Below are 12768 nucleotides of genomic sequence, written 5' to 3'. Positions count from 1 at the left end.
TTAGGAGACCTCCAAAACAAAACTATAGGAACTTTTAAAATAGCATAACTGGGGCACTTTAAAAAAGACAACAAGAAAGAAACTAAACGAGGGTTGAAAAAACATGAGGTTTAGTAAATGACACCAAACAGTGCCATTTACTGGGTGAACCGCCCTTTCAAGGCAGAAGCAATGAGACTGTGGAAACAGATGCATCATGGGTGACCACAGTACCTAGAACAGCTTGGGCGATCGGGAAGGACCAACAGTCTGTCTCTATCATTGCTGGGTAGTCTGGACCAGGGGCGTACGCCGAGGGGAATTTGGCCGATTTGATGATGTCATCAGCAGACTTGCTCTGGGCTGCAAAGGCAGCTGAATCTAGATCAATAAACCGGGGGAGCTGGACCATCAGTGTGGATAGACCAACATCTAACCAACAGATAGCAAAAAAAACGCCTGCTGCAAGCCATATGTGGCGTATATGTTTAAGGCCTCTCCTCATTAACATTCACAATATTTACTATTAGAGACTATTGGTTGTTTTCTTGCATGCTAAACATGCACAGCTATATCATAAATCACTCAGCCAAAATAAGCCATGCAGCAATCTGACAAACAATCACTGGCTTCAGAACACATCGCATGAAGGCAGTGGGATCTGACCTGCTGAATCTATCTACAAACTACTATTTATTATACATATTCTTTTTTCAATGCTTGTTGACAAATGTCTCGGTTACATTATGTAACCCTCGCTCCTTGAAGGAACAGAGACGTTACGTTGGAACGACTGACGAATGGGGTGTCCATTCATCAATCGTTTTGACGTAACGTAGAAAGGGAACATAATACTAGGATATTTTAAAAAATCACAGATGTTACATGACTATATGTTTGGTAATAAGAGGTCACTTAATACATCAGCAGATACTAACTTATGCACATCTATCTTAAAAATCTTGCAATTTTTTGCAAGTTTTGTTATTGATGAATATGAATGAAAGCTCATCAGGCACTCGTCAGGAGATGGCACTTTAATGATGATTGATTGATCGGTTGGTTGGTTGGTTGATTCATATTTATAGTGAAATGAGCTCAGTTGAGAAGACTTCAAACTATACTTACATGTTTACATTGAGGTGGTGTTAAATGGCACACAAGCAGATATTAATGAGGTGGAGGGACTCACAGTTTCCAAACAAAAACAGACAGACAAACAAACAAAACACAGAATTATGGTAAAGTGACATACAAACCATACACAGTCATGGCCAGAAACATTCTGAAATTCCATGAGTTTGTTAAGATTTTCTCTCAGTAAGAATCTTCTGACTGCTAGCTTGTTAAAGTAACAAAAAAAATCAACCCTGCCTGTTAACTAGGTTACGGTGAAAATTTGTTTCTTTATCAGTCAGGCTGTATAAATGCCCTGCTGTTGTGAGCCAAGCAGCATTAAAGAGAACAGGAACATGCCTGTATTGCTGAATAAGACTCAGTAAAACGAGAGCAGCAAGTTGCTCAGCATTAGGGCGTTAATGCTTGCAATGATCCAACTACATCATCATTTTAAATATAATAAATAAAAAAGTAGAATTGGCAAGCACTTTAAGAGCTCACTCAGATGCAGTCTTCACAATGCAACGTTTAAAAACAGTGATTCCCAACCGGGGGGGCACATTCGTCAGCAGGTGCTTAAACATTGCCATTTTGCTGTTTTAAACTAGCAAGTCTTCATTCTATATGCTGAAGACCTCTTACAGTTTCTCATTAAAAATTATACCAATGACAGTGTATTTGCTTTTATGTGGTATTTCCTACTTGAGCTTCAGTGGCATTTGATTTCCACCATACAGAGTGTTTTTTGCTAGTTTCAGCCTAACGTCCTGCTCCACGTTATTTAAAGGTCCCATTCTTTGCGATTCCATCTTTCAAACTTTAGTTAGTGTGTAATGTTGCTGTTAGAGCATAAATAATACCTGTAAAATTATAAAGCTCAAAGTTCAATGCCAAGCGAGATATTTTATTTAACAGAAGTTCCTTTTCGAAGCCTACAGCGAACGGCCGGTTTGGACTACAGCCCTGCACTTCCTGGTTTAATGACGCAACTAAAACCGTTTGTTGACGAACCCTCTGCCCACAAGAACACGCAAATTCGCCCACAAAAACTGTGTGTTTGTCGCCATGCCATTGAAACGCTGTTATTTTCATCTCTGAGTCAAATCACCTTTGTTTGGCCTTCCCACGGACGCTGTACGTAGAGATCAATGAAACTATGTGCAGCACATTTTGCTGAGGACTGCTTCCTCAATCTCAATCAGTTTAATGCCGGATTCGCAGAAAGATTATTCATAAAAGATGACGCAGTTCCGTCTTTGTCTGGAGAAGGCGGTGTTGTTTATGGGCCACAACCGGTAAGTGTATTTTATTATTTAAGTTGGTCCGTTTAACAGTTTATGTAACTCATGACACAAAGTGCAACGCTGTTTAGCTTTGTTAACTAACGTTAGATGGTAATTGAAACTAATCCGAAAAACTTAGCATATAAAAGTGTAGTAATTCATTCAGACACCATCGATTGTTGGTGTTTGTAATGATCAGTTTAAACTACTGAATAGACAGCTTACCATCCTGAAACATCCAGCAAAAGTCTTTCCTGAGCAGGTTGTAATCGATCCTCTTCGATATTCTCCGGGTCTGATTCCGGCTCAAATTGATAAGGCAATATAGACATTTTTGCAATAACATTGAGCGCGTTATGGTAAGAGGCGGGACCTTTCCGGGCAAAGTGTGCTAAGCTGCTGTCCAATCACAGCGCGGGAAGCGCTGGCCCAATCAGAACTCGTTATGTGTTTCTGAAGGAGGGACTTCATAGAACAAGGAAATCATCAGGCCGTTTTTAGGACAGCGGAAACAGCGGTATACAGATAAGTAAATTGTGTGAAAAAAACTGTGTTTTTTTACACGTGAAACATGAACTCATGTTATATTGCACACTGTAAACATAATCAAAGCTTCGAAAACACGCGAAGAATGGGACCTTTAAATAGCAAATTCACCCGCGCCCATCTGTTCACCCATGGTCTGAAAACGAGGTGTGTTCAGGCGCATTGTTGGTGCATTGCTACTTTGATAAAATTGAACATGTTTGCGGCATTGACCGCACTATTTTTTGTGTTATTTATAAGCCACGTTAATGATATCCTTCTATAGGCGGGTACAGAACACGCGTACACTCTGCTTATTACACAGACAGAAACATGCAGCAGCAGCACACAAACATTTTTAAAATTTAAAAATAAAACGATTGATCTCCGGAGAAGCGTTCAGTCTTTACGCTCGCAAACTAGGTCATGTAAATAGCGAATCTGCCATGGTGCAACTGGCTTTTAAAGGGAATGGGAGAGGAGACACTGATTGGTTTATTGCACGTTATGCCCAAAACACACCCATGACTCTTTAAGAGACGGTACAACCCTTTTAGACCATGCGCTGGGATGCTGACCGTTTTTTTTTCTATCGTTAAACTAGCAAAAGTGGATTCGGACAAGCCATAAGTGCACCTTCGCCATGAGCTTCAGACCATGCACGCAGATCGTCAAAATAGGGCCCTTTGTCTTTCTCAGATAAGCTTTTTCTTATCTTCTCAAACTTCTCTTCAAAACTTTACAAATTATCTCAGGAGTCACGGAAAAAAGCAATTGAAGTTTGGTGTTAGTGATAGTACCTTAAGATCCATATATCAAAAGTGGTTGGGAAACACTGTGTTAGTAAATTATAATTCAATAGGCAAGTGTCCAAATCTAATTTTCTATTATTCATCAATGTATTCATCAATTCATCAATGCATTGACCTCAAAGATTCTGAATGACTTTACCATGCTGTTTGTAGATGGGGGGTTTTCTGTAGATGTTTACTCCTTGATCTGAAAGAAAGAAAAAATGTTTTTTAAATTTTAATTCTTGATATCAAAGCTACTTATGGAAGCCCATTTCCACCACTAAATAAAAAAATACTAAGAGTAATTGCGACTTTTTATCTCAGAATTCAGACTTCTTTTCTCACAATTGCATGATTTAAAGTCAGAATTCTGAGATATAAACTCGCAATTGCATGAAATAAAGTCACAATTCTCACTGAGAAATAAAGTCAGAATTGTGACTTTTAGGGCTGGCAAAATGAACATGTTAATAACGTGTTAACGCAAATTAATTTTAACGGCACTAATTTTATTAACGCGCGATTAACGCAGCGCGCATTTTCAGTTTGATCCATGGCCCGTAGTTGGAGAAATTGAGATCAGCCATAGACGCAAAGGATGCAGCAGCAAACATTAATAGGCAAACAAAGGGTTAACAATAACATTACTCAGAAACAAGTGCAGTTACAGCCTACATAAGCTACCATATTTTCTGCTTAACTTTTATAGATCGAAAGAAAAGTGTGTTTTTCACTAAATACATTCTCTGCAGTCCGAACGCGATGCACTGCAAGCTCTCTCTAGCTCAGGTAAATCATTAACACCATCAACACTTACATTACATGTGTTTTATTGCACTAAATACATTACAATCGGCTAAAAAGAATACACAGGTTACTTTTCTGAACAAGAGCGCTCCCAAGTCCATGTTTCTCACACTGTTCACGTGAATCGCGGCACAGTTCTGCGCACGCACGCACGCACGCACGCACGCACGCACGCACGCACACACACACACACACACACACACACACACACACACACACACACACACACACACACAGGCAGTTCAATAGGGAAACGTGCATCTCTTAAAGGAGTCGCACTATATTCCTAATCGTGGAATAAGGACCTCCTCCAGTATGGTGCGGTTCTGGTGCGCACACAGGTCCGCATGACAGCTTTCACATTAACAATTTTTCATACGAACTGTGCTCTGTTCTGAACTAAATTGCCAGTGTAAAATCTCCCTTTATTTATATTCTTAAAATGAGAGTAATCGCTGTTTATTCTTAATTTTTAAGCTTAGGCTTAAGAGACATGATCTAGTTCTTTAAAAACCTTTGACACATGTCTAGTCTTCATGCTCTGAGTGTGGTTTCAATAATAATAAACATACATTTGCATAAAGCATACATATTTGTCCATGCCCATGTTGATTAGAGTATTAAAAACTTGAAACATATTAATTTAAGGTACATTTAGAACTGATAAAAATGTGCAATTAAATTGCGATTAATCGCGTGTTAACTCATGAAAAAATGTGATTAATCGCAATTAAATATTTTAATTGATTGACAGCCCTAGTGAATTTATATCACGAAATTGCGAGCTTATATTTCAAGATTCTGACTTTATAACTCGCACAAAAAAAAAGAAAAAGAATTCTGATATAAAAATTTGCAATTACTCTTTTTATTTTTTGATTTAGTGGCGGAAACGGGATTCCATTGCTACTTGGTTTTAAAAACAAAAAAACAAAAACAAAAGTATTACCATTCAAAACGCACCGATGATCAATCAAGTCTGAGAAACTGACAGCTGCATCACGTACATAACATATCTGCTTGTTAAGGCTGACGTCACGCGGCAGCGCTTCCGGGTCCTAATGCCTCCTGGCTCTATCTTATACCACAAGAAAAACTACAAATGGTGCTAATATACACACACAATGTGGTATAATACTACAATAAAAGTTATAATAATAACCTTTTTCTCCACACCAAAATTCCAGATGGCCAGACAGTGATTCATCTTTTATAAAGCGTTAAAATATTAATGTCTGTAACGCTGTGACCATAGAGAATGTTGTGTAGACTGTAAGTATTTAAAATGTTTAACTTTTTAAATGTTTGATGTTTAATATGAAAAAATAGCGCTCATCAACGGGCGTCAATGGCATTCTCAAGTGAAAAGAGTTGAGGCTTGGACCCAGAAACGGCATTCCTTACGTCACGACTTAACAAGCGGATAAGATCTTTATACACTGAACAAAAAAGTGAGTGCTGTTAGCTTGTGCAGTAGTGTAATTTCTGAACTGTCACTTTAAGACAGAGAGATAACCAGACATAGAAAATGTAATGAATTGTGAAAATGAGCTTAGACACGGGCATGCTGGGATTGACACACAGAGGGCCGCTGAAAGACTCCCAAAAGTACCTGGCAGGTGAAAATGTTTAGGGGTCAGAGATAGAGGAGGGGTGCTGGACCCTGGGGAATTCCGACCACTGGACGGCTCAGTGCCTCCAATCAAAAACAAGGTCAGAGGTCAATAGGGAGAATAGTTTAAATTAGGGCTGGGCGAAATAGCTAAAAACAATATTTTTCAGCCATTTGACAAGAATCAATATTTAATGTGTGTGTATATAATACTCACACATATTATATACACCAATCAGGCATAACGTTATGATTAAGATTGTGTTGATCTCCCTTTTGCTGCCAATACAGTTACTGACCTGTCAAAGCATGGAATGAAGGTGTCCTGTGGTATCTGGCAGCAAGATGTTAGCAGCAGATCCTTTAAGTCCTGTAAGTTTTGAGGTGGGGTCTATGGATAGGACTTGTTTGTTCAGCACATCCCACAGATGCTCGATTGGATTTAGATCTGGGGAATTTGGAGGCCAAGTCAACACCTCAAACTTTCTGGGGTGTAAAGGGGTCTGCATGGGCACACTAACTGGTTTGCGGCTATGCAGCCCCATACACAACAAACTGCGCTACTGTTTGATTAGACCACACAGGCTAGCCTTTCGCTCCCCAAGTGCATCAGTGAGCCTTGGCCACCCATGACCCTGTTGCCTGTTCACCACTGCTTCTTCCCTTGGAGCACTTTTGATAGGTACTGACCACTGCAGACCGAGAACACCCCACAAGAGCTGCAGTTTTGGAGATGCTCTGACCCAGTCGTCTAGCCATCACAATTTGGCCCTTGTTAAACTCGCTCAAATCCTTTACACTTGCCCATTTTTCCTGCTTCTAACACATCAACGAAAGAAATATTAAGTGCCATTCACTTCACCAGTCAGGGGTTATAATGTTATGCCTGTTTGGTGTATGTAGACTAAATCTGACATATGGTATGTTTAATGCACAAAGCAAAATGCAAAAAGTATTTAAAAATAAATAAATAAAAAACAAATTAAAAACTAAATTTAAACTTTTTAAATACATAAATAAATATAAGAAAGATAATTTAATCATTTATATGCACAATATATGCACTTGATCATATATTATATGCACAAATATAATAATGCCTAGGAATAAATAACAACATTTACCTTTATATACACTACTGGTCAAAAGTATGGAATAATTAATATTACTTTATCCTTGCTGAATTAAAATGTAAATAGTTTTTTTTTTTTTTAAATCTTTTTCCAATTTTTGAATGGTAGTTTATCACAGTTTCCACAAGTCCTAGGATTTTAGAGAGGATTTAGATTTTCTAGTTTTTAGTTTTCTATATTCTAAAACTAAATTTGGACACTGAGGGAAAAGTGTAAATATATTTTAGAAAGCTGTAAATAATTTATTACATTTTTTATATATATATATATATTTTTTTATAAATACATTTTGATTTGATAAAATATTAAATTGAGTGTTATGAAGACAGCACCAGACAGGGTTCATGGCTCACCGGGTCTGTGGAAGTGCTGTGGTGAGCGTGACATGGGTGTGTAACTGTGGCGGCTGTAAATGGGCGAGCCGATGGAGCCCTGACTCGTCGACCTGTGGAGGATTCGTTCTCTCATGTCATAGTAACCCTGAAAAAAGAACATGTAGGAAACAAACACAGTTTTAAAAAAATGCCATTCTTACAACTGAAAATATAAATATTCTCCACTCACAATTTAAATTAGATGTAATACTCTATTACTGCAGTACTGTATTTAGAATTCAGCATTATTATGTAATATATTTCAATATTTATATTTTATATTTTATATTTTATATATATATATATATATATATATATATATATATATATATATATATATATATATATATATATATATATATATATATACAGTCTTGTTCAAAATAATAGCAGTACAATGTGACTAACCAGAATAATCAAGGTTTTTCGTATATTTTTTTATTGCTACGTGGCAAACAAGTTACCAGTAGGTTCAGTAGATTCTCAGAAAACAAATGAGACCCAGCATTCATGATATGCACGCTCTTAAGGCTGTGCAATTGGGCAATTAGTTGAATTAGTTGAAAGGGGTGTGTTCAAAAAAATAGCAGTGTGGCATTCAATCACTGAGGTCATCAATTTTGTGAAGAAACAGGTGTGAATCAGGTGGCCCCTATTTAAGGATGAAGCCAACACTTGTTGAACATGCATTTGAAAGCTGAGGAAAATGGGTCGTTCAAGACATTGTTCAGAAGAACAGCGTACTTTGATTAAAAAGTTGATTAGAGAGGGGAAAACCTATAAAGAGGTGCAAAAAATGATAGGCTGTTCAGCTAAAATGATCTCCAATGCCTTAAAATGAAGAGCAAAACCAGAGAGACGTGGAAGAAAACGGAAGACAACCATCAAAATGGATAGAAGAATAACCAGAATGGCAAAGGCTCAGCCAATGATCACCTCCAGGATGATCAAAGACAGTCTGGAGTTACCTGTAAGTACTGTGACAGTTAGACAGTTGCCAAAGAACACATCAACTGGCCTAAAGAGAAATGGAGGAACATTTTGTGGACTGATGAGAGTAAAATTGTTCTTTTTGGGTCCAAGGGCCACAGGCAGTTTGTGAGACGACCCCCAAACTCTGAATTCAAGCCACAGTACACAGTGAAGACAGTGAAGCATGGAGGTGCAAGCATCATGATATGGGCATGTTTCTCCTACTATGGTGTTGGGCCTATTTATCGCATACCAGGGATCATGGATCAGTTTGCATATGTTAAAATACTTGAAGAGGTCATGTTGCCCTATGCTGAAGAGGACATGCCCTTGAAACGGTTGTTTCAACAAGACAATGACCCAAAACACACTAGTAAACGGGCAAAGTCTTGGTTCCAAACAAACAAAATTAATGTTATGGAGTGGCCAGCCCAATCTCCAGACCTTAATCCAATTGAGAACTTGTGGGGTGATATCAAAAATGCTGTTTTTGAAGCAAAACCAAGAAATGTGAATGAATTGTGGAATGTTGTTAAAGAATCATGGAGTGGAATAACAGCTGAGAGGTGCCACAAGTTGGTTGACTCCATGCCACACAGATGTCAAGCAGTTTTAAAAAACTGTGGTCATACAACTAAATATTAGTTTAGTGATTCACAGGATTGCTAAATCCCAGAAAAAAAAATGTTTGTACAAAATAGTTTTGAGTTTGTACAGTCAAAGGTAGACACTGCTATTTTTTTGAACACACCCCTTTCAACTAATTGCCCAATTGCACAGCCTTGAGAGCGTGCATATCACGAATGCTGGGTCTTGTTTGTTTTCTGACAATCTACTGAACCTACTGGTAACTTGTTTGCCACGTAGCAATAAAAAATATACTAAAAACCTTGATTATTCTGGTTAGTCACATTGTACTGCTATTATTTTGAACAAGACTGTATATATATATATATATATATATATATATATATATATATATATATATATATATATATATATATATATATATATATATATATTTTTTGCCTGCATGTGAAATAAAACTCTAAATCTGACTTACCTCAGCAGTTGGTGTGGGTGACCTGATCTGAAAAAACAGGAAAAAAACTGGTTTTGTGAAGAAATTCACATTGTAAAAAACCATCCATCCATCCATCCATCCATCCATCCATCCATCCATCCATCCATCCATCCATCCATCAATCCAAAATAATAGGACTTGGATGTACAACAGATAATTTGTGTGACATAGTGGCCACAAAGATGCCTCTTGAGAATCCATCTGAATCATTAAATCATAAATGGGACACAATATGGTCTCATGGACTGCTTGTCCAATCACAGTGTGCCATTTGAGACAGCACAAATAACTTGAGAATGAGTGAAAGAGGTCATGTGAATAACTTACTCTGTCGTCTGGCATGGGCGAACACTCTCTCCTGGAGCTCTGCAGCTGTCAACAGAGAGATGTTATGCTGGGATAATAAACTCCAGGTGAATGAGAAATAAAGTACTACTGTACGTGAATAAATTAGATGGTCCTCACTGCAAAACATGAGATCCAGATCTAACGATTCTATTTCATATACTTGGTATACACTTTTGGCAACACTGGAGCCGTGAACTTCACATTCTTTTAAAAATCCAGCGTTAAGTTGATCCTGGTAAGCGCTCATTGTCACAAATGTAAAAAACGACAGCGTTCTTCTTCCTTAAGGGAGTTTGGCGTAAAAGCATTTACTTCCAGCTGGACCTTTTGATGACTTCGGTAAGTGTACTACATGCATCAGACGTTCAGCCAATGGTCCGTGGGTGTGATGTCCGAGGCTTAGTCTAAACCTACCCCAAACCCTACACCTACCCAAACTCCACCCCCTGGATCCAACCTCACCCTGTGGATCCAACCCCACCCCCTGCATTTAGACCCAACACCGCCCCCTGGATGTCATGTTCTGCAGTAAGGAGCTACTGGAATAAATATCACTTTTACACAAGCGGAAAAATATATTAGTCTGTGTTCAATACCATACTGAACTCAGAGCTCTGTTTCAATCTCTAGTGAGCTGCATCAATATTCAAATCCACTACCTATATTGGATTTTATACCCTAATATTGACTACCTACAGTCTTGTTCAAAATAATAGCAGTACAATGTGACTAACCAGAATAATCAAGGTTTTTAGTATATTTTTTATTGCTACGTGGCAAACTAGTTACCAGTAGGTTCAGTAGATTGTCAGAAAACAAATGAGACCCAGCATTCATGATATGCACGCTCTTAAGGCTGTGCAATTGGGCAATTAGTTGAAAGGGGTGTGTTCAAAAAAATAGCAGTGTCTACCTTTGACTGTACAAACTCAAAACTATTCTGTCAAACTTTTTTTTTTCTGGGATTTAGCAATCCTGTGAATCACTAAACTAATATTTAGTTGTATGACCACAGTTTTTTAAAACTGCTTGACATCTGTGTGGCATGGAGTCAACCAACTTGTGGCACCTCTCAGCTGTTATTCCACTCCATGATTCTTTAACAACATTCCACAATTCATTCACATTTCTTGGTTTTGCTTCAGAAACAGCATTTTTGATATCACCCCACAAGTTCTCAATTGGATTAAGGTCTGGAGATTGGGCTGGCCACTCCATAACATTAATTTTGTTGGTTTGGAACCAAGACTTTGCCCGTTTACTAGTGTGTTTTGGGTCATTGTCTTGTTGAAACAATCGTTTCAAGGGCATGTCCTCTTCAGCATAGGGCAACATGACCTCTTCAAGTATTTTAACATATGCAAACTGATCCATGATCCCTGGTATGCGATAAATAGGCCCAACACCATAGTAGGAGAAACATGCCCATATCATGATGCTTGCACCTCCATGCTTCACTGTCTTCACTGTGTACTGTGGCTTGAATTCAGAGTTTGGGGGTCGTCTCACAAACTGCCTGTGGCCCTTGGACCCAAAAAGAACAATTTTACTCTCATCAGTCCACAAAATGTTCCTCCATTTCTCTTTAGGCCAGTTGATGTGTTCTTTGGCAAATTGTAACCTCTTCTGCACATGCCTTTTTTTTAACAGAGGGACTTTGCGGGGGATTCTTGAAAATAGATTAGCTTCACACAGACGTCTTCTAACTGTCACAGTTCTTACAGGTAACTCCAGACTGTCTTTGATCATCCTGGAGGTGATCATTGGCTGAGCCTTTGCCATTCTGGTTATTCTTCTATCCATTTTGATGGTTGTCTTCCGTTTTCTTCCACGTCTCTCTGGTTTTGCTCTCCATTTTAAGGCATTGGAGATCATTTTAGCTGAACAGCCTATCATTTTTTGCACCTCTTTATAGGTTTTCCCCTCTCTAATCAACTTTTTAATCAAAGTACGCTGTTCTTCTGAACAATGTCTTGAACGACCCATTTTCCTCAGCTTTCAAATGCATGTTCAACAAGTGTTGGCTTCATCCTTAAATAGGGGCCACCTGATTCACACCTGTTTCTTCACAAAATTGATGACCTCAGTGATTGAATGCCACACTGCTATTTTTTTGAACACACCCCTTTCAACTAATTCAACTAATTGCCCAATTGCACAGCCTTGAGAGCGTGCATATCACGAATGCTGGGTCTCATTTGTTTTCTGAGAATCTACTGAACCTACTGGTAACTTGTTTGCCACGTAGCAATAAAAAAAATACGAAAAACCTTGATTATTCTGGTTAGTCACATTGTACTGCTATTATTTTGAACAAGACTGTATGGACCTTGAACAGCATAATATATCCTATAACTTCATCTGCTGAGTGAAATTTAAAGGGGACCTATTATGCCTTTTTCAGTCTTTTTTGTTTTTGGCGTCTGCTAGAATAATAATAATTATAATGATAATAATAATAATAATAATACATTTTATTTGTAATGCACTTTATATTAAACAAAATCTCAAAATGCTACAGAATTAAAACAATCAACAACAATAAATAAGTAAACAAAATAAATAAAACTGAAAAATTAAGAAGTAACAAATCAATGAAATGCTCTGCTAAAATGGTAGGTTTTAAGACCACGCTTAAAAGCATCTACAGTCTGTGGAGTCCGCAGGTGGTCAGGGAGAGCATCCCACAGACTGGCATGCAGAGCAGAAGGCCCGATCTCCCATAGTATGGAGTTTGG

The 12768-nt window shown here is 38.1% G+C and overlaps 1 protein-coding gene across 15 annotated transcripts in view; it reads right to left on the bottom strand.

The window, feature by feature from the left end:
• ablim1a (actin binding LIM protein 1a) overlaps positions 1-12768 on the bottom strand; it is a 71779-nt gene that overhangs the window by 7676 nt on the left and 51335 nt on the right. For 7 of the 15 annotated variants that reach the window (XM_067422343.1, XM_067422340.1, XM_067422339.1 and 4 more), the window contains 6 exons: positions 10010-10054; positions 9662-9688; positions 7606-7732; positions 6120-6203; positions 3858-3905; positions 214-360 (listed from right to left, as the gene is read on the bottom strand). In XM_067422343.1, the coding sequence (XP_067278444.1) occupies positions 214-360; positions 3858-3905; positions 6120-6203; positions 7606-7732; positions 9662-9688; positions 10010-10054 (478 nt within the window). The remainder of the gene's footprint in view (positions 1-213; positions 361-3857; positions 3906-6119; positions 6204-7605; positions 7733-9661; positions 9689-10009; positions 10055-12768) is intronic. The other 8 variants (XM_067422346.1, XM_067422332.1, XM_067422333.1 and 5 more) reach the window with 7 other exon arrangements.

Source organism: Pseudorasbora parva, chromosome 17, assembly GCF_024679245.1.
Source record: "Pseudorasbora parva isolate DD20220531a chromosome 17, ASM2467924v1, whole genome shotgun sequence".
In the NCBI taxonomy this organism is placed as follows: domain Eukaryota; kingdom Metazoa; phylum Chordata; class Actinopteri; order Cypriniformes; family Gobionidae; genus Pseudorasbora; species Pseudorasbora parva.
Note: the sequence above shows the minus strand (reverse complement) of the source record. Positions and strands in the feature narration are given on the sequence as shown.